Source organism: Bufo bufo, chromosome 1, assembly GCF_905171765.1.
Source record: "Bufo bufo chromosome 1, aBufBuf1.1, whole genome shotgun sequence".
NCBI lineage: Eukaryota > Metazoa > Chordata > Amphibia > Anura > Bufonidae > Bufo > Bufo bufo.
Window position 1 is genome coordinate 2,782,321 of NC_053389.1, and position 23,388 is coordinate 2,805,708.

Below are 23,388 nucleotides of genomic sequence, written 5' to 3' on the forward strand. Positions count from 1 at the left end.
GGTAAAGCTCATAGAAAGAAAGTTCTGTCCACACAGAAAGGAGGTCTGGGACAGAAGGACGGGCTTTAAAATGGAGAACTGAGCTCAAGAAGAGCGAGTGCTGGAGAGCTTCAGTCAGTGATTTAGAGTTAGAATAGTTAGGGTTCCAGAAGTGAGATATTTACCGCCTATGTACGGTCTAGGGTTTGTTTCTGAAAAAGCTCTTCCATTGGATTGCCATAAACACCTCCGTGAAGTTCAGGAATCTGCTACTTGTGATACTAAAGCTAAATGCTTTGTTAAAGGACTACATTCATTTTAATTGTCAGCAATCATGAAAAGAGCGTGAAATTCTTCATATGAGGCGGAATGGACAGTTACTCCAAATTCCTTATAAAGTTCTACCAAATTATAACTGGTGAGAAAGAAGAGGAATGGAAAAGAAGAAGCTGTTCACAGACACTTCTAAAGAAGACCAAGGAATTCCTGGTATGTTTGTAAGTCAAAATCAGTGCTCGGGAAAGCTGTGTCACCACAAGTAGTAAAAGGTGATAGATCTTGTACATGAACATCATTGGAGAATATGATAAAATTCAATTTAAGGACTGCACATCATCTACAACCAGTTCTATCAATCTTATCATAGACTTTATGTGATTCAAATTTAAGATGAATAAGTGACATTACAGAATCAAGATCATGATGACGAGACCAGAGGAAGATGACGAAGAGAAAAGGATGCCTAATAGATATCAGATTAGTTATTACATTTATTTATTAGTATTCAATCACAGTTTACCATATGTTCAGCATATAAATAACTGAAGGACAATTCATTTATAAACAAGAAAAGAAGAATGAAGAGTTCAAGATGATTGTAAAATTTGATGTTGTGAGTTCGAAAAGATTATCTCACCCTCAAGAGGGGGAAATGTTAATATGTGATATAATATTAATTGATATTTAATATAAAGTATGTATTACATTACACATTACACACCATCTATAGTAATACACTTGGCAATGGGAGGTCTGTATGGGAACGTCAAGAACTATATTTGAAGTCTACCATATATGACAATGTATAAGCCCATACATTAGTAGAGACACGCCTGTATCTATGGTATAAATGACTGACACTCACTCTCAAGTTTGTTGGGGGTTGTTGTTGCTGGAGAAGATGAAGAGAAGACACATGGAGCCTTGAGAAGAGGATTCCTGACCTTCAACAATGATACCTCAAGGACTACCAACATTCACTCATGGACAATAGATTAAGACTTTTCCTAAACTATTTCTGGAAGTAATCAACTGTTATGAAGACTGAAAATAAATCACATTAGTCATCTTGTATATAACTCTTGTTGAATCCTGGTGATGAGTCCTCCGGGTGTTCTTTACTCCAAATAAGCATACACTAGATTTGGAGAGGATTACCAAACCAGGTTGATACATTTTTTATACATAAATATTTTATATTTAGAAGCATATTACAAAAAGTTTTGGAAGTTGGTGAAGGAGTACATAGCAGACCGTGTCAGCGTCCTCAGTGATCCCTCAGAGCCTTATAACTACTGGGTGTCCAAGCTGGACACGTGGCACGAAGTGGTGCTCTACCCCTTGGAGGTGCTGTCCTGCCCTGCCGCCAGCGTTTTGTCAGAGCGGGTATTTAGTGCTGCTGGTGGCATTATAACAGATAAGCGCATCCGCCTGTCAACTGAAAATGCTGACAGGTTGAACAAGTCCTGGATTGCTCCTGACTTCTCGACTCCACCAGAGGAAAGCGGCCGAACATGAAGGCACTTTACATGTGTTGTTTATAATGTACTGAATACACTGTATTCCCTGCACCCCTTCCACCACAAACAGGGTATATGGTTCAATCTTCCTTTTCTCATCCTCCTCCTCCATCATATCAACATGCTTATTAGGCTGCCCTCGCTCCTAATGTTTTAGAGGGTCACCAGCAGACCATCAATAATAATTTTTCAAGGCTGTGTATGATGCCCTCCTTTATGTGTAATAAAGGGTGTATTGTAGTGGCGGTTCCTTGTAATGTTTGGCAGCCCTTTCACTTAGTGCATAGGCTTTATGAGTGTAGGAGTCCCACTACCTGAACAATTGTACCACAATGTGAATGAGGCCCTCCTTTATGTGATATACAGGTTGTATCAGAGTGCCTCTTCATTGTAATTTTTGGCAGCACTTGCACTTTATATACAAGTAAATCTAAGAATGTTTCCTAACAATTTTTCCTCTAAAATCAATTTTATCTTCGGTTTTGTGCGCATTATTGTCAGTCTGTAAAAAGTGGCGTACTACTCGGACAACATGGTTCCCAGCAGCGACCTGGGAGTCCAAGATGCATCCAGACATCATCCCGATGCTGTTCTCGAACCATTTCGGTGGTGTTTCCATCAATTTCTGACCTTTTCCTATGAACCAGACACTCTCCCCTCTTCAGAGCAGGGGGCGCCTGGTTTAATGCTCTGGTTCTCCCATTGACTTCCATTGTAGAGCACCCGAGCATTCAGAGCACCCGAGCACTTTTAACCTCTATCAACTATGTAGCGGATTGCGTTTGGCTACTATCTACCGTCCTTAAATTTGGCTGTCCATAACATTTATTGTTGCAATATTATGTTCAAATCCCTATGGTTAGTTACTTGTAAGACAAAAAGTAATCAGTGACCTGCTGAGCATTCGTCTGGTTGTTCAGTAGAAACACAATGACTACAATGTATGTTTAAACTGTACTGTTGATTGGATTACTTCTCAGGCTTAAGAGAGGGGATGTGTGGGCTGTAACCAGTTTCTGATTGAAGAATGGATAATTTTCTGTGGGTGTCTGCCTTGCATGGGAGAGTTGATAAAAGTAGGGTATGTGGCATTAAACAGTGTTCTGCTACTGATAGTGTGTGTCGTCCAGTTCTTGGGAAGAGTGATGGGATATTCGTGGATGGTCTTTATTTACTACTGATGCTGTTCTTCCTGTGCTAACTACTTGATCGCGAAGTAACCCTTGGAATACCAAAAGAGAGAGCCTATGTTGCACTAGCGCTCCGCTACAAATACTATTGTACAGCGCTGTGGAATATGATATATAAATGATGAGAATGTCTGTACAGCGCTGTGGAATATGTCAGCGATATATAAGTGATGAGAATGTCTGTACAGCGCTGTGGAATATATCAGTGATATATAAGTGATAGGAATGTCTGTACAGCGCTGTGGAATATGTCAGTGTTATATAAGTGATGAGAATTTCTGTACAGCGCTGTGGAATATGTCAGTGATATATAAGTGATGAGAATGTCTGTACAGCGCTGTGGAATATGTCAGTGATATATAAGGGATGAGAATGTCTGTACAGCGCTGTGGAATATGTCAGTGATATAGAAGGGATGAGAATGTCTGTACAGCGCTGTGGAATATGTCAGTGATATATAAGTGATGAGAATGTCTGTACAGTGCTGTGGAATATGTCAGTGATATATAAGTGATGAGAATGTCTGTACAGCGCTGTGGAATATGTCAGTGATATATAAGTGATGAGAATGTCTCTACAGCGCTGTGGAATATGTCAGTGATATATAAGTGATGAGAATGTCTGTACAGCTCTGTGGAATATGTCAGTGAAATATAAGTGATGAGAATGTCTGTACAGCTCTGTGGAATATGTCAGTGAAATATAAGTGATGAGAATGTCTGTACAGTGCTGTAAAATATGTCAGTGATATAGAAGGGATGAGAATGTCTGTACAGTGCTGTGGAATATGTCAGTGATATAGAAGTGATGAGAATGTCTGTACAGCGCTGTGGAATATGTCAGTGATATATAAGTGATGAGAATGTCTGTACAGCTCTGTGGAATATGTCAGTGAAATATAAGTGATGAGAATGTCTGTACAGCGCTGTGGAATATGTCAGTGATATATAAGTGATGAGAATGTCTGTACAGCGCTGTGGAATATGTCAGTGATATATAAGTGATGAGAATGTCTGTACAGCGCTGTGGACTATGTCAGTGATATATAAGTGATGAGAATGTCTGTACAGCGCTGTGGAATATGTCAGTGATATAGAAGTGATGAGAATGTCTGTACAGCGCTGTGGAATATGTCAGTGATATATAAGTGATGAGAATGTCTGTACAGCGCTGTGGAATATGTCAGTGATATATAAGTGATGAGAATGTCTGTACAGCACTGTGGAATATGTCAGTGATATATAAGGGATGAGAATGTCTGTACAGCGCTGTGGAACATGTCAGTGATATATAAGTGATGGGAATGTCTGTACAGCGCTGTGGAATATGTCAGTGATATATAAGTGATGAGAATGTCTGTACAGCGCTGTGAAATATGTCAGTGATATATGAGTGATGAGAATGTCTGTACAGCGCTGTGGAATATGTCAGTGATATAGAAGGGATGAGAATGTCTGTACAGCTCTGTGGACTATGTCAGTGATATATAAGTGATGAGAATGTCTGTACAGCGCTGTGGAATATGTCAGTGATATATAAGGGATGAGAATGTCTGTACAGCGCTGTGGAATATGTCAGTGATATATAAGGGATGAGAATGTCTGTACAGCGCTGTGGAATATGTCAGTGATATAGAAGGGATGAGAATGTCTGTACAGCGCTGTGGAATATGTCAGTGATATATAAGGGATGAGAATGTCTGTACAGAGCTGTGTAATATGTCAGTGATATATAAGAGATGAGAATGTCTGTACAGCGCTGTGGAATATGTCAGTGATATATAAGTGATGAGAATGTTTGTACAGCGCTGTGGAATATGTCAGTGATATATAAGGGATGAGAATGTCTGTACAGCGCTGTGGAATATGTCAGTGATATATAAGTGATGGGAATGTCTGTACAGCGCTGTGGAATATGTCAGTGATATATAAGTGATGGGAATGTCTGTACAGCGCCTGGTTTTGTCTGGTTTTCTTGTATATTCGTGGTAATTTGTGGTATTGGTCTGACTTCTAATCCTCAAACAAAGAATAATTACGTCTGTCTCTTGTTGCCGGGTCATCTCCGCTCTCGGATACGTGTTTGCAAACACATCATAATCTAACCTGCCCGGGCGGTGAATACTTTATTATCTCATAGTCTATATTATAAACTGGATGATATCACATCCATGTAATTACTGAATGTGACCAATAGGAGGCAGAAGAGAGTCCAAAGAGGACCAGCCAGATTAATAAATAACCGGCAGGTATAAAACCTGGAGATGACTGGACCGGAGATAATATCCTGCAGGTGATTTTAGGGGCTGCACGCAGAATATCCGGATGGATCGCCCCCCTCTGCTGCTGCTGCTGCCCGCCTGGGGGATGATATTCTCACTACATTCAGGTGAGATGTAACCTCATTATTACTATGCTTATGTCCTGGACCTGATCGGACTCAAACTTCCGAAAGTCTTTTATTACCTGCAAGTCAATAGTGAGTACGACCCATACACGGCATATACCGTAGACAGACCGTACACTACATATACAGATAATAATACACTACATATACTGTATACAGACCGTACACTACATATACAGATAATAATACACTACATATACAGATAATAATACACTACATATACAGTATACAGATAATACACTACATACACAGTATACAGATAATACACTACATATACAGATAATACACTACATATACAGTATACAGATAATAATACACTACATATACAGATAATAATACACTACATATACAGTATACAGATAATACACTACATATACAGATAATAATACACTACATATACAGATAATAAACTAAATATACAGATAATAATACACTACATATACACTACATATACAGATAATACACTACATATACAGATAATAATACACTACATATACAGTATACAGATAATACACTACATACACAGTATACAGATAATACACTACATATACAGATAATACACTACATATACAGTATACAGATAATAATACACTACATATACTCTACATATACAGATAATAATACACTACATATACAGTATACAGATAATACACTACATATACACTACATATACAGATAATAATACACTACATATACACTACATATACAGTATACAGATAATACACTACATATACACTACATATACAGTATACAGATAATACACTACATATACACTACATATACAGATAATAATACACTACATATACAGTATACAGATAATACACTACATATACACTACATATACAGATAATAATACACTACATATACACTACATATACAGATAATAATACACTACATATACAGATAATAATACACTACATATACACTACATATACAGATAATAATACACTACATATACTCTACATATACAGATAATAATACACTACATATACAGTATACAGATAATACACTACATATACACTACATATACAGATAATACACTACATATACAGTATACAGATAATACACTACATATACACTACATATACAGATAATAATACACTACATATACAGTATACAGATAATACACTACATATACAGTATACAGACAATAATACACTACAAACACACTACATATACAGATAATAATACACTACAAATACACTACATATACAGTATACAGATAATACACTACATATACAGTATACAGATAATACACTACATATACAGTATACAGATAATACACTACATATACAGATAATACACTACATATACACTACATATACAGATAATACACTACATATACAGTATACAGATAATACACTACATATACACTACATATACAGTATACAGATAATACACTACATATACAGATAATAATACACTACATATACAGATAATAATACACTACATATACAGTATACAGATAATACACTACATATACACTACATATACAGTATACAGACCGTACACTACATATACAGATAATAATACACTACATATACACTACATATACAGTATACAGATAATACACTACATATACAGTATACAGACAATAATACACTACAAACACACTACATATACAGATAATAATACACTACAAATACACTACATATACAGTATACAGATAATACACTACATATACAGTATACAGATAATACACTACATATACAGATAATACACTACATATACACTACATATACAGATAATACACTACATATACAGTATACAGATAATACACTACATATACACTACATATACAGTATACAGATAATACACTACATATACACTACATATACAGTATACAGATAATACACTACATATACAGATAATAATACACTACATATACAGATAATAATACACTACATATACAGTATACAGATAATACACTACATATACACTACATATACAGTATACAGACCGTACACTACATATACAGATAATAATACACTACATATACACTACATATACAGTATACAGATAATACACTACATATACAGTATACAGATAATACACTACATATACAGTATACAGATAATAATACACTACATATACAGATAATAATACACTAAATATACACTAAATATACAGTATACAGACCGTACACTACATATATACTACATATACAGATAATACACTACATATACAGATAATACACTACATATACACTACATATACAGATAATACACTACATATACACTACATATACAGTATACAGATAATACACTACATATACAGTATACAGATAATACACTACATATACAGTATACAGATAATACACTACATATACAGATAATACACTACATATACAGATAATAATACACTACATATACACTACATATACAGATAATAACTACATATACAGATAATAATACACTACATATACAGATAATACACTACATATACAAATAATAATACACTACATATACACTACATATACAGATAATAACTACATATACAGATAATAATACACTACATATACACTACATATACAATATACAGATAATACACTACATATACAGTATACAGATAATACACTACATATACAGATAATACACTACATATACAGATAATAATACACTACATATACACTACATATACAGATAATACACTACATATACAGTATACAGATAATACACTACATATACAGATAATAATATACTACATATACAGATAATACACTACATATACAGATAATACACTACATATACAGATAATACACTACATATACAGTATACAGATAATACACTACATATACAGATAATAATATACTACATATACAGATAATACACTACATATACAGATAATACACTACATATACAGTATACAGATAATACACTACATATACAGTATACAGATAATAATACACTACATATACAGTATACAGATAATAATACACTACATATACAGTATACAGATAATAATACACTACATATACAGTATACAAATAATACACTACATATACCGTATACAGACCGTACACTACATATATACTACATATACAGTATACAGATAATACACTACATATACACTACATATACAGTATACAGATAATACACTACATATACAGATAATAATACACTACATATACACTACATATACAGTATACAGATAATACACTACATATACAGTATACAGATAATACACTACATATACAGTATACAGACCGTACACTACATATACAGTAAATTTCCTATTATTATGTGTTCAGCTCCATGCAGACCTGGTGTTTCCATGGTTACAGACTACACACTGTGTAGTCAGACTGTGCTGTCATTCTTTCTTCTCTCTACTATGAAGATCCATGTCTCTGCTTCCTGATTATGTAACATTTTTGTGTTGGGAACTGAATTTGCGGATTATGAGATGTTTCTGGATGATATGAAATGACTAATCATTGGACCTCATGTTTCCCGTGTGCATTGCAGGCGCTGCCTCGGTGGTGAATGGAGTCCTCGGGGGGTCGGCCTTCTTTAATGTGTCTGTGGAGAGTCTGACAACTCTGGAAATAACATGGAGATTTGGAGACAATCTCATTGTACAAGTCGCTTACAACTCGTCTCCTGAATGCTTCCATCAGATAATTAAAAAGTATGAAATCTATGGAAATGGATCCCTGAAGCTGTACGATATCACAGAGGAATACGAGGGGGACTACACCCTGACTGTAAACAGGACTGGAGAGGCCCTGGAGGTCCAGGACTACCATCTCAGGGTCTACCGTAAGTCAGATTCCTAAAGGACTCAAAGGGGTTGTATAAGATGAAACATTGGAGATAAATGGTGCAAGATGCGGGACGGAAAATCATGAGATCAATAGAACTTTGTAAATGAGTAATAGAGATTTGAATGTTATTGCAGAAAAAACAGGAAACTAATGTAAATTCTGCCACGAGCAGAGGGGTTAGTAACGCAGTATGCAAAAAGATCGCCTCCCTGCTAGGAGCCAGGACTGATAACAGGGCAGAGGCCTACAATGGGTTACAGTAGATGAGGCGAGAGGAGATTAGGGCCTCATCGGGCAGAGACGTCTAAAAAACAAACCCATTAACTATTTATACCCAGGACTGTGACAAGAGGACATCCAATACATCAAGAAGAAAGAAGGATGTTACACAAACATAGAAGAGGATTCTTTACTGTAAGAGCAGTGACTGTGGACTCTTTAATATAAGAGCAGTGGGACTATGGACTCTATACTGTAAGAGCAGTGAGACTATGGACTCTGTACTGTAAGAGTAGTGAGACTATGGACTCTTTACTGTAAGAGCAGTGAGACTATGGACTCTATACTGTAAGAGCAGTGAGACTATGGACTCTTTACGGTAAGAGCAGTGAGACTATGGACTCTTTACTGTAAGAGCAGTGAGACTATGGACTCTATACTGTAAGAGCAGTGAGACTATGGACTCTATACTGTAAGAGCAGTGAGACTATGGACTCTTTACTGTAAGAGCAGTGAGACTATGGACTCTATACTGTAAGAGCAGTGAGACTATGGACTCTTTACTGTAAGAGCAGTGAGACTATGGACTCTATACTGTAAGAGCAGTGAGACTATGGACTCTTTACTGTAAGAGCAGTGAGACTATGGATCTCTATACTGTAAGAGCAGTGAGACTATGGACTCTTTACAGTAAGAGCAGTGAGACTATGGACTCTTTACTGTAAGAGCAGTGAGACTATGGACTCTTTACGGTAAGAGCAGTGAGACTATGGACTCTTTACTGTAAGAGCAGTGAGACTATGGACTCTTTACTGTAAGAGCAGTGAGACTATGGACTCTTTACTGTAAGAGCAGTGAGACTATGGACTCTTTACTGTAAGAGCAGTGAGACTATGGACTCTTTACTGTAAGAGCAGTGAGACTATGGACTCTTTACTGTAAGAGCAGTGAGACTATGGACTCTTTACTGTAAGAGCAGTGAGACTATGGACTCTATACTGTAAGAGCAGTGAGACTATGGACTCTTTACTGTAAGAGCAGTGAGACTATGGACTCTTTACTGTAAGAGCAGTGAGACTGTGGACTCTTTACTGTAAGAGCAGTGAGACTATGGACTCTTTACTGTAAGAGCAGTGAGACTATGGACTCTTTATTGTAAGAGCAGTGAGACTATGGACTCTTTATTGTAAGAGCAGTGAGACTATGGACTCTATACTGTAAGAGCAGTGAGACTATGGACTCTTTACTGTAAGAGCAGTGAGACTATGGACTCTTTACTGTAAGAGCAGTGAGATTATGGACTCTTTACTGTAAGAGCAGTGAGACTATGGACTCTTTACTGTAAGAGCAGTGAGACTATGGACTCTTTACTGTAAGAGCAGTGAGACTATGGACTCTATACTGTAAGAGCAGTGAGACTATGGACTCTTTACTGTAAGAGCAGTGAGACTATGGACTCTATACTGTAAGAGCAGTGAGACTATGGACTCTTTATTGTAAGAGCAGTGAGACTATGGACTCTTTATTGTAAGAGCAGTGAGACTATGGACTCTATACTGTAAGAGCAGTGAGACTATGGACTCTTTACTGTAAGAGCAGTGAGACTATGGACTCTTTACTGTAAGAGCAGTGAGACTATGGACTCTTTATTGTAAGAGCAGTGAGACTATGGACTCTATACTGTAAGAGCAGTCAGAATATGGACTCTTTACTGTAAGAGCAGTGAGACTATGGATTCTTTACTGTAAGAGCAGTGAGACTATGGATTATATACTGTAAGAGCAGTGAGACTATAGACTCTTTACTGTAAGAGCAGTAAGACTATGGACTCTTTATTGTAAGAGCAGTGAGACTATGGACTCTATACTGTAAGAGCAGTGAGACTATGGATTCTTTACTGTAAGAGCAGTGAGACTATGGACTCTTTACTGTAAGAGCAGTGAGACTATGGGCTCTTTACTGTAAGAGCAGTGAGACTATGGACTCTATACTGTAAGAGCAGTGAGACTATGGACTCTTTACTGTAAGAGCAGTGAGACTATGGACTCTTCACTGTAAGAGCAGTGAGACTATGGGCTCTTTACTGTAAGAGCAGTGAGACTATGGACTCCTTACTGTAAGAGCAGTGAGACTATGGACTCTTTACTGTAAGAGCAGTGAGACTATGGACTCTTTACTGTAAGAGCAGTGAGACTATGGACTCTTTACTGTAAGAGCAGTGAGACTATGGACTCTTTACTGTAAGAGCAGTGAGACTATGGACTCTTTACTGTAAGAGCAGTGAGACTATGGACTCTTTACTGTAAGAGCAGTGAGACTATGGACTCTTTACTGTAAGAGCAGTGAGACTATGGACTCTTTATTGTAAGAGCAGTGAGACTATGGACTCTATACTGTAAGAGCAGTGAGAATATGGACTCTTTACTGTAAGAGCAGTGAGACTATGGATTATATACTGTAAGAGCAGTGAGACTATGGACTCTTTACTGTAAGAGCAGTGAGACTATGGACTCTTTATTGTAAGAGCAGTGAGACTATGGACTCTATACTGTAAAAGCAGTGAGACTATGGATTCTTTACTGTAAGAGCAGTGAGACTATGGACTCTTTACTGTAAGAGCAGTGAGACTATGGGCTCTTTACTGTAAGAGCAGGGAGACTATGGACTCTTTACTGTAAGAGCAGTGAGACTATGGGCTCTTTACTGTAAGAGCAGTAAGACTATGGACTCTATACTGTAAGAGCAGTGAGACTATGGACTCTTTACTGTAAGAGCAGTGAGACTATGGACTCTTCACTGTAAGAGCAGTGAGACTATGGGCTCTTTACTGTAAGAGCAGTGAGACTATGGACTCCTTACTGTAAAAGCAGTGAGACTATGGACTCTATACTGTAAGAGCAGTGAGACTATGGACTCTTTACTGTAAGAGCAGTGAGACTATGGACTCTATACAGTAAGAGCAGTGAGACTATGGACTCTATACTGTAAGAGCAGTGAGACTATGGGCTCTTTACTGTAAGAGCAGTGAGACTATGGGCTCTTTACTGTAAGAGCAGTGAGACGATGGACTCTTTACTGTAAGAGCAGTGAGACTATGGACTCTTTACTGTAAGAGCAGTGAGACTATGGACTCTATACTGTAAGAGCAGTGAGACTATGGACTCTTTACTGTAAGAGCAGTGAGACTATGGATTCTTTACTGTAAGAGCAGTGAGACTATGGACTCTTTACTGTAAGAGCAGTGAGACTATGGACTCTTTACTGTAAGAGCAGTGAGACTATGGACTCTTTACTGTAAGAGCAGTGAGACTATGGACTCTTTACTGTAAGAGCAGTGAGACTATGGACTCTTTACTGTAAGAGCAGTGAGACTATGGACTCTTTATTGTAAGAGCAGTGAGACTATGGACTCTATACTGTAAGAGCAGTGAGAATATGGACTCTTTACTGTAAGAGCAGTGAGACTATGGACTCTTTACTGTAAGAGCAGTGAGACTATGGACTCTTTATTGTAAGAGCAGTGAAACTATGGACTCTATACTGTAAGAGCAGTGAGACTATGGATTCTTTACTGTAAGAGCAGTGAGACTATGGACTCCATACTGTAAGAGCAGTGAGACTATGGGCTCTTTACTGTAAGAGCAGTGAGACTATGGACTCTATACTGTAAGAGCAGTGAGACTATGGACTCTTTACTGTAAGAGCAGTGAGACTATGGGCTCTTTACTGTAAGAGCAGTGAGACTATGGACTCTATACTGTAAGAGCAGTGAGACTATGGACTCTTTACTGTAAGAGCAGTGAGACTATGGACTCTTCACTGTAAGAGCAGTGAGACTATGGACTCTATACTGTAAGAGCAGTGAGACTATAGATTCTTTACTGTAAGAGCAGTGAGACTATGGACTCTTTACTGTAAGAGCAGTGAGACTATGGGCTCTTTACTGTAAGAGCAGTGAGACTATGGACTCTATACTGTAAGAGCAGGGAGACTATGAACTCTTTACTGTAAGAGCAGTGAGACTATGGGCTCTTTACTGTAAGAGCAGTGAGACTATGGACTCTATACTGTAAGAGCAGTGAGACTATGGACTCTTTACTGTAAGAGCAGTGAGACTATGGACTCTTCACTGTAAGAGCAGTGAGACTATGCACTCTATACTGTAAGAGCAGTGAGACTATGGGCTCTTTACTGTAAGAGCAGTGAGACTATGGGCTCTTTACTGTAAGAGCAGTGAGACTATGGACTCTATACTGTAAGAGCAGTGAGACTATGGACTCTTTACTGTAAGAGCAGTGAGACTATGGATTCTTTACTGTAAGAGCAGTGAGACTATGGACTCTTTACTGTAAGAGCAGTGAGACTATGGACTCTTTACTGTAAGAGCAGTGAGACTATGGACTCTTTACTGTAAGAGCAGTGAGACTATGGACTCTTTACTGTAAGAGCAGTGAGACTATGGACTCTTTACTGTAAGAGCAGTGAGACTATGGACTCTTTATTGTAAGAGCAGTGAGACTATGGACTCTATACTGTAAGAGCAGTGAGAATATGGACTCTTTACTGTAAGAGCAGTGAGACTATGGACTCTTTACTGTAAGAGCAGTGAGACTATGGACTCTTTATTGTAAGAGCAGTGAAACTATGGACTCTATACTGTAAGAGCAGTGAGACTATGGATTCTTTACTGTAAGAGCGGTGAGACTATGGACTCTTTACTGTAAGAGCAGTGAGACTATGGACTCTTTACTGTAAGAGCGGTGAGACTATGGACTCTTTACTGTAAGAGCAGTGAGACTATGGGCTCTTTACTGTAAGAGCAGTGAGACTATGGACTCTATACTGTAAGAGCAGGGAGACTATGAACTCTTTACTGTAAGAGCAGTGAGACTATGGGCTCTTTACTGTAAGAGCAGTGAGACTATGGACTCTATACTGTAAGAGCAGTGAGACTATGGACTCTTTACTGTAAGAGCAGTGAGACTATGGACTCTTCACTGTAAGAGCAGTGAGACTATGGGCTCTTTACTGTAAGAGCAGTGAGACTATGGACTCTTTACGGTAAGAGCAGTGAGACTATGGGCTCTTTACCGTAAGAGCAGCGAGACTATGGACTCTTTACCGTAAGAGCAGTGAGACTATGGGCTCTTTACTGTAAGAGCAGTGAGACTATGGACTCTTTACTGTAAGAGCAGTGAGACTATGGACTCTTTGCTGTAAGAACAGTTAGACTGTGGACTCTTTACTGTAAGAGCAGTGAGACTATGGACTCTATACTGTAAGAGCAGTGAGACTATGGACTCTTTAATATAAGAGCAGTGAGACTATGGACTCTTTACTGTAAGAGCAGTGAGACTATGGACTCTTTACTGTAAGAGCAGTGAGATTATGGACTCTTTACTGTAAGAGCAGTGAGACTATGGACTCTTTACTGTAAGAGCAGTGAGACTATGGACTCTAAACTGTAAGAACAGTGAGACTATGGACTCTTTGCTGTAAGAACAGTGAGACTGTGGACTCTTTACTGTAAGAGCAGTGAGACTATGGACTCTATACTGTAAGAGCAGTGAGACTATGGACTCTATACTGTAAGAGCAGGGAGACTATGGACTCTTTACTGTAAGAGCAGTGAGACTATGGACTCTTTACTGTAAGAGCAGTGAGACTATGTACTCTATACTGTAAGAGCAGTGAGACTATGGACTCTTTACTGTAAGAGCAGGGAGACTATGGACTCTTTACTGTAAGAGCAGTGAGACTATGGACTCTATACTGAAAGAGCAGTGAGACTATGGACTCTTTACTGTAAGAGCAGTGAGACTATGGACTCTTAACTGTATGAGCAGTGAGACTATGGACTCTTTACTGTAAGAGCAGTGAGACTATGGACTCTTTACTGTAAGAGCAGTGAGACTATGGACTCTTTACTGTAAGAGCAGTGAGACTATGGATTCTATACTGTAAGAGCAGTGAGACTATGGACTCCATACTGAAAGAGCAGTGAGACTATGGACTCTTTACTGTAAGAGCAGTGAGACTATGGACTCTTTACTGTAAGAGCAGTGAGACTATGGACTCTTTACTGTAAGAGCAGTGAGACTATGGACTCTTTACTGTAAGAGCAGTGAGACTATGGACTCTATACTGTAAGAGCAGTGAGACTATGGACTCTATACTGTAAGAGCAGTGAGAATGTGGACTCTTTACTGTAAGAGCAGTGAGACTATGGACTCTTTACTATAACAGCAGTGACTATGGACTCTTTACTGTAAGAGCAGTGAGACTATGGACTCTTTACTGTAAGAGCAGTGAGACTATGGACTCTTTACTGTAAGAGCAGTGAGAATATGGACTCTTTACTGTAAGAGCAGTGAGACTATGGACTCTTTACTGTAAGAGCAGTGAGACTATGGACACTTTACTGTAAGAGCAGTGAGACTATGGACTCTTTACTGTAAGAGCAGTGAGAATATGGACTCTTTACTGTAAGAGCAGTGAGACTATGGACTCTTTACTATAACAGCAGTGACTATGGACTCTTTACTGTAAGAGCAGTGAGACTATGGATTCTTTACTGTAAGAGCTGTGAGACTATGGACTCTTTACTGTTAGAGCAGTGAGACTATGGACTCTTTACTGTAAGAGCAGTGAGAATATGGACTCTTTACTGTAAGAGCAGTGAGACTATGGACTCTTTACTATAACAGCAGTGACTATGGACTCTTTACTGTAAGAGCAGTGAGACTATGGATTCTTTACTGTAAGAGCTGTGAGACTATGGACTCTTTACAGTAAGAGCAGTGAGACTATGGACTCTTTACTGTAAGAGCAGTGAGACTATGGACTCTTTACTGTAAGAGCAGTGAGACTATGGTTTCTTTACTGTAAGAGCAGTGAGACTATGGACTCTTCACCGTAAGAGCAGTGAGACTATGGACTCTATACTGTAAGAGCAGTGAGACTATGGTTTCTTTACTGTAAGAGCAGTGAGACTATGGACTCTTTACTGTAAGAGCAGTGAGACTATGGACCCTATACTGTAAGAGCAGTGAGACTATGGGCTCTTTACTGTAAGAGCAGTGAGACTATGGACTCTTTACTGTAAGAGCAGTGAGACTATGGACTCTTTACTGTAAGAGCAGTGAGACTATGGACTCTTTACTGTAAGAGCAGTGATACTATGGAATCTTTACTGTAAGAGCAGTGAGACTATGGACTCTATACTGTAAGAGCAGTGAGACTATGGACTCTTCACTGTAAGAGCAGTGAGACTATGGACTCTTTACTGTAAGAGCAGTTAGACTATGGACTCTGTACTGTAAGAGCAGTGAGACTACGTGTAACAGTGACTGCTGTGAGCTGCTGTTCCCCTGCTTACCGCCACGGTCCTGGGCGCTGTGTTCAGGTGTCATCTGTTTCCAGTGTTTCCTTTCAGCCCTGGCCACAGCATGCTTGCTGCTTGTTTCCTGGAGCATTTCCTTAAGGGCCGGTGCGTGTCAGTTCTTGTGCTTTATGGGGTGGATTATGTGATGTCGCTGACCAATCCTAGCCTTCCTGCATATATATGAGTGGCTCAGCCCCCTTCCCAGATGCCTCAGTGTCAAGGTCCTTGTGTCCTGTGAAGGTCCCTCATACCTGCTGTGTTCCTGACTCGTACTTGTATTCCTGGACTCTGCTACCTGTTTGATTCCTGCCTGCTTGCCTTGACTCTCCTGTTGCCGAACCGGACTGCCTGACCTGTACCTGTACCTTGATCTGTTGCTGTTTGACTTCACCTCTGCCTCATTCTTTGGTCCTGCACTGTTGCTCCTGGTTACGACTCAGCCTGCTGACAACGCCTGTACCTCTGCTAACTTGCTCAGGTACCTCCTGTTCCACCTAGACCAGCTGCCTCGTGTGCCAATCCTCCTCAAGAGGTAGCGACCTGGTGTTCCCCCTCGGTCGCCAGTCGCTGCTACCCCTGCAATACCCATACCGGTGAATCCGGATTTGTGTGCCGCTGGTGTGCAACTCCCTCTGCCATCACGCTATAGTGGATATCCAAAAACCTGTCTAGTGCCCTATGTACTTTGAGTTGCATGGGCAGAAGTTTCCCACTGAGTGGTCCAAGGTTGCCTTCATTGTGTCTGATGAGGCCCTTGCTTGGGCAAAACCTATTTGGGAACATGGAGGTTCAGAGACCACTAATTTGCAGCCTTTCCTGGCTACTTTCCGGCTGTTCTTTGAAGAGCCTGGCTATACGTCCTCTGCTGCGTCTACGACAGGGTTCCTCGTCTGTGGGTCAGTACGCCATCCAGTTTTGTACCCTGGCTGCCGAACTTGCATGGAACAATGAGGCTCAACTGGTGGTGTTCTGGGAGGGCCTTTCTGACCAGATTAATGATGAATTAGCTGGTCGCGACCGTCCGTCTACTCTGAATGATCTGATCACCTTGGCCACAAGGTTAGATATGCTTTTCAGGGAACATTCTAATGAGGTCGCATGCACCAGAAGACCACTTTGTTTGGCTCTATCCCTCCAGAGGCCGGTTCTTCCTCTAGTGTCCAACCCACCTAAAGAGCCCATGCAAATAGAGCGCCTTTGATTGTCTGACCAGGAACGCCAATGTCTAGGCTCAGTTGGAGAGGTGCTCCTAAACAAGGAGAAGTCCTCTTCGAAACTTTCAATTCCGGTGACTCTCTCTCACAAGAGAGTCACACTGTGCCTGCATTCTTCGACTCTGGGTCATCCGGTAACTTCATTCAGCAAGCTCTGGTCCATCAGTACCAGCTTCCTATCATCCATCTAGAAAGGCCTCTGTCAGTGGCTTCCGTAAATGGACTGCCACTTCCCAAACCTGTGCTTTCTATTACTATGCCCCTTAAGTTGCAAATAGGAGTTCTACATTCAGAGATGATCTCCTATGTGCTGCCAGCGTCCGTGAATCAGGTTATCCTTGGTCTTTCCTGGCTGCGTCTGCACACTCCAGCTTTGGACTGGCACTCCGGTCAGATTCTGCATTGGGGATCATCCTGTCAGTCCACCTGCTTATTGGAGGTCCGACCTGCTTACTCGCCTACTGTACCTGTAGACCTGCCTGGACTTCCGCAGCATTATGCCAGTTTTGCAGATGTCTTCAGTAAGAAAGAGGCCGAGACCCTGCCTCCTCATCGTCCATATGATTGTCCGATTGACCTTCTGCCTGGTGCCACTCCTCCTCACGGTCGAGTCTACCCACTCTCACTTCCCGAGACCCAAGCAATGTCTGATTACATCAAGGAGAATCTTGAGAGGGGGTTTATCCGGAAATCTACTTCACCAGCCGGTGCCGGGTTCTTCTTTGTGCAGAAAAAATATGGATCCTTACGGCCCTGTATCGACTATCGAGGTCTGAATAAGGTCACACTCAAGAATCGATACCCTCTTCCACTAATCTACAAACTCTTTGACAGGATCCGGGGAGCTAAGGTCGTAACAAAATTCGACCTGCGTGGTGCATACAACCTTATCTGCATTCGAAAGGGCGATGAGTGGAAGACTGCTTTTAACACTCGTGATGGTCACTACAAGTATCTCGTCATGCCGTTCGGTTTGCGGTTTGGTAAACAATATCTTCCGGGACCTGTCTGCGTTGATAGTGTGAGATGGGGAAACAGCTCTCCTTGACTGAACACTGTTTGTGTGGTAAGCGCCCGACAGCTTAGGGAGGGTGATAAGAGACTGGGGGTCCTTCCTAATTCCCTTTGCCCTCAGTTAATAGGGGTCATGGCCTTGATTAGGAGTTAGGAGTATGGTGGGAGGAGAAGGAGTGGAAGGGGTTAAATGAAAAGCCTTCCCAGGATTTTATCAGGGGAAGGGGCGGTACTGGGGGGCTATATAAACTCGAACTTGCCCCCGTCACTTCCTCTTAACGGTGGATTAGCTGGTTTCCCTCCCGCCCTCCCTGTGAGATAGTGGTGGTTTGACGGACCGGGTCCGTGTTTTTCCTCACATGTGGTTATATATTTTTGTTTAAAAAAAAAAGATAACATATAAGAGATTAATGAATAAGAATTTGGATTATGATGACATTTGAATGCAAGTCACAGTTGGCGGTATATAATTCAGTTGGAAGTGGTTATGGCACAAGGCAGACTTGCCCGCTGGGAGACCAGCGGCTGGCATACTGCGCCATTGACAGTTATGGTGTTATTGTTAAATAAAGAAAGCTGTGGCCGATCATCACCCAGCATTAAAAGGAATATGGTTGTCAGTCTCTTATTTAAGGTAGATGGTTTTAATAGGCCTGACTGGGTGCCTCTTTCCCCAGGGGTTAATCCCTACTTACCAACAGTCTAGTTAAATTAAATGTTCTGGGCCGACAATCTGCTGTTTGGCCACAAGATGCCGCTGTTTCCTAAACACAGCTACAGACTGCACATATATCTCCATATTCATGAGAGAGGTGGGGTTTACTGAGAGAAGAGAGAGCATCCATCTTAGAAGGAGGTGAAACTAATGAACTGTGTGAGCAGAGAATTTGCTGACATCCAGGTGTAAGAGCCTCCCTCAGTGACCAGAGCTGCAGCTAAATGAAGCTATCCAAGACCCTGATCCTGTCCAGAGGAAGAAAGATTGCGGCCAGGAACACTGATGAGAGCATAGGAACTAAGCAACACTGTGGTACCGCATGCTTGTTGGAGAGACGTTCGTTCTGTTCAGAGTCACCAGCGGATGCAAAGCAGACCCGGGTCGGTAAGATCGTGCACGCACCTCATTACAGTGTTGGCGCCTAGAGACTGAGACCAGGCCTATAGTTAGTTAGTTAGGGTTTCTGTTTGTGTCAGGCCACAACTGTTACTACTGTTCATTTCAAGGACTCCATGACTTAAAGCGACATTTCACATTGGAGAGCTGATAAAATTCTCACAAACTAGAGCCAGGCTGGCTTTTTGCTCAGAAGAAATTCACAGGCACGTGCTAGAAGACCAGTTATGGGAGGGGGAATACTGTAGAACTTGTTAAGATTGTAAGCTGTTGTGCTGCATCGCAGGATAGCCCGTACCACACATCCATACAGCGATTTTCGTTTTAAGGGTAATAACAGGTGTGGCAGTTTAGTTGTGCCCGTCAGTAGGTAAATTTCACTTTTCTCCTTCATCCATCAGAGGACAACTGTGCTGTGCAGCACAAGGGTCTCAGCCTTCGGGCTGGGTGTATGCAAATTGATTCAATGTTCCCAGCATTTGTGTTTGTGTTTATTTCCACATTTAAGTAAAATTCTCTTTTGGCAAAAGTTGGTGTTGGTGTTGCTTTCCTCGTTCGTGACTTCACTCTATCCTGGGGAGCCCATCCTGGTACATGGCTTACAATAGTGTACCTGGACGATATACTGATCTATTCTCCAGATTTGACCACTCACTGGAAGCATGTACATTTAGTATTACACTGGTTGAGAAAGAAACGACTTTATGCCAAATTCGAGAAATTCATTTTTGAAAAATCTACCGTACTGTTCCTCGGATACAAAATCTCGGATGCCGGGTTGCAGATGGATCCTGAGAAATTGAATGCAGTAATGTACTGGCCCCGCCCACAGGGTCTTCCTGCTATACAGCGCTTCCTTGGATTTGCTAATTTCTATCGTTAGTTCATCCCGATTTTTTCATCTCTTACATCTCCGATCTCCACTCTTACTAAGAAAGGGGTGAATGCTAGTGTTGATCACGAATATTCGAATTGCGAATTTTAATCGCGAATATCGGCATTTCGAGAATTCGCGAATATTTAGAATATCGCAAAAAATATTCGTAATCGCGAATATTCGTTTTTTTTTTAAATACCAGTTCATGCAAATTTTTATGTGAATATTTTATGCGAATTTTAGGCGAATTTTCGCATTCAAGAAAATAATGCCTGGAGATCATGAATTCACAAATTCTGGAATATATGGTGAATATTGCCCCTGCCGCTCATCACTAGTAAATGCCAGTGTCTGGACTCCTGAGGCTAAAGCGTCCTTCGTCGAATTAAAGAGGTCCTTTGCTTCTGCACCTGTTCTGTGGCATCCCGATGCCTCCCGCCAATTCTTTTTAGAAGAGGACGCCTCATCCATAGGAGCCGGTGCTGTTTTACTACAGAAAGTTTCCAAGGGCAACTGTTTACATGTGGATTTTTCTCCAAGCTCTTCTCCCCTGCTGAGAAGAATTACTGTATAAGAGATAGAGAGCTTCTGGCCATAAAACTTGCCTTGGAGGAGTGGCGTTATTGATTGGAGGGGGCTCAGTATCCATTGACAATCTTCACCGACCACAAGAACCTCACTTATATGCAGACAGCCCAGCATCTGAACCCTCGCCAAGCCAGATGGGCACTCTTCTTCTCCATTTTGATTTTGAGCTTCACTTTCGGCAGGTAGACAGGTGGATGCACTGTTTCTGTCATTTGACTTCTCCGACTAGCAGGAGGAGCCCCAGTACATTGTAGATCCTGCTCTCTTGATCGCAGTGGCTCCTGTCCTGGTAAAAGACATCCCTCTGGTGAAGACATTCATGCCATCTTCCAAGAGAAAATGTATTCTAGCTTGGGGGCACAACTCCAAACTGGCTGGTCACCCTGCCGGATGCACAGCTATCTGGGTGGTTGTGGACCGGTTCTCCAAGATTGCGCACTACGTTCCTTTGGCTGGACTGCCCTCAGCCACTGAACTTGCTAAACTGTTCGTGAAACACATATTCCGCTTGCATGGTCTACCTTGGCATATTGTTTCCGATCACTGAGTCCAGTTTACCTCTAAGCTCTGGAGAGCTCTTTGCCGGCTGCTCGAAATTGAGCTGGACTTCTCTTCCGGTTATCATCGGACAAAGGGCAAGTAGAGCGGCTCAATCAAATATTAGAGAACTATCTACAGCATTTTGTTTCGGCCCAACACGACAACTGGGTACAATTGCTACCTTGGGCTGAATTCTCCTTTAACAGCCACTCTAGTGAGTCTACTGTATCCTCTCCATTCTTTGTCGTTTATGGCAACACCCTGGTACTCCTCTCCCTGTTCCTACATCTTCTGGGGTACCAGCTGCGGATTGCTCTTTTAGGGATTTTTTTGAAGATTTCGCATGACACCAAGGACTGTATCAACAAAGCGGTGACTTGCATGAAAACCAAAGCAGACAAAAGAAGAAAACTACCTCAGTTCACATCAGGAGATAAGGGGTTGCTTTCCTCTAAATATATCCGCATAAGGTTTCCTAGTTTCAAGTTTGCTCCTAGGTTCCTGGGACCCTTGGAAGTATTGAGGAGGATCAACGAAGTGACATATAAGTTATGTCTGCCTCTCTCTCTGCATATTCCTAATGCCTTCCACGTGTCCTTACTAAAACCTGTAGTTCTTAATCGCTTTACGACGGCTCCTTCTACTCCAACTACGGTATTTGGAGATTTTGACGAGATATTTGAGGTCAAAGACATCCTGGACATCAAGAACAGTGGCAAGAAGACCTACTATTTTGTGGACTGGAAGGCCTTTGGTCCTGAGGAGAGGTCTTGGGAACCAGAGGAGAACATTCATGCTCCAAACTTGGTAAAAAGGTTTCTGTCTTGTCGTGGAATCAAGAATAGGAGGCGTAATGTAGGGGGTACTATAATAGCGGCTGCTGTGTGCCGCTGTTCCCCTGCTTACCTCCCTGGTCCCGGGAGCTGTGTTCAGCGGTGATTTGCTGAAAGTGTTTCCTTTCAGCTCTGGCCACAGCATGCTTGCTGCTTGTTCCCTGCAGCATTTCCTTAAGGGCCGGTGCGCTTCACTTCCTGTGCTTTAAGTTGGATCATGTGACGTCGCTGACCAATCCTAGCCCTCCTGCACATATATGAGTGGCTCAGCCGCCTTTCAGATACCTCAGTGTCAAGGTCCTTGTGTCCTATTAAGGGTCCTGATATCCGCTTGTGTTCCTGACTCAAACATATATTCCTTGACTCCGCTACCTCTTTGATCCCTGCCTGCTTGCCTTGACTCTCCTGTTGCGGACCCGGATTGCCTGACCTGTACCTGTGCCACCCGCCATGACCTGTTGCCTG

At 41.0% G+C, this 23,388-nt stretch overlaps 1 protein-coding gene across 1 annotated transcript in view; it reads left to right on the plus strand.

Moving 5' to 3' along the window:
- Positions 1–348: 348 nt before the first annotated feature.
- Positions 349–23,388, plus strand: part of LOC120986772 (carcinoembryonic antigen-related cell adhesion molecule 1-like) — a 90,386-nt gene continuing 67,346 nt past the window's right edge. Inside the window, exons 1-3 of the mRNA XM_040415479.1 lie at positions 349–468; positions 5,380–5,446; positions 8,842–9,135. Of these exons, the coding sequence (XP_040271413.1) occupies positions 349–468; positions 5,380–5,446; positions 8,842–9,135 (481 nt within the window). The remainder of the gene's footprint in view (positions 469–5,379; positions 5,447–8,841; positions 9,136–23,388) is intronic.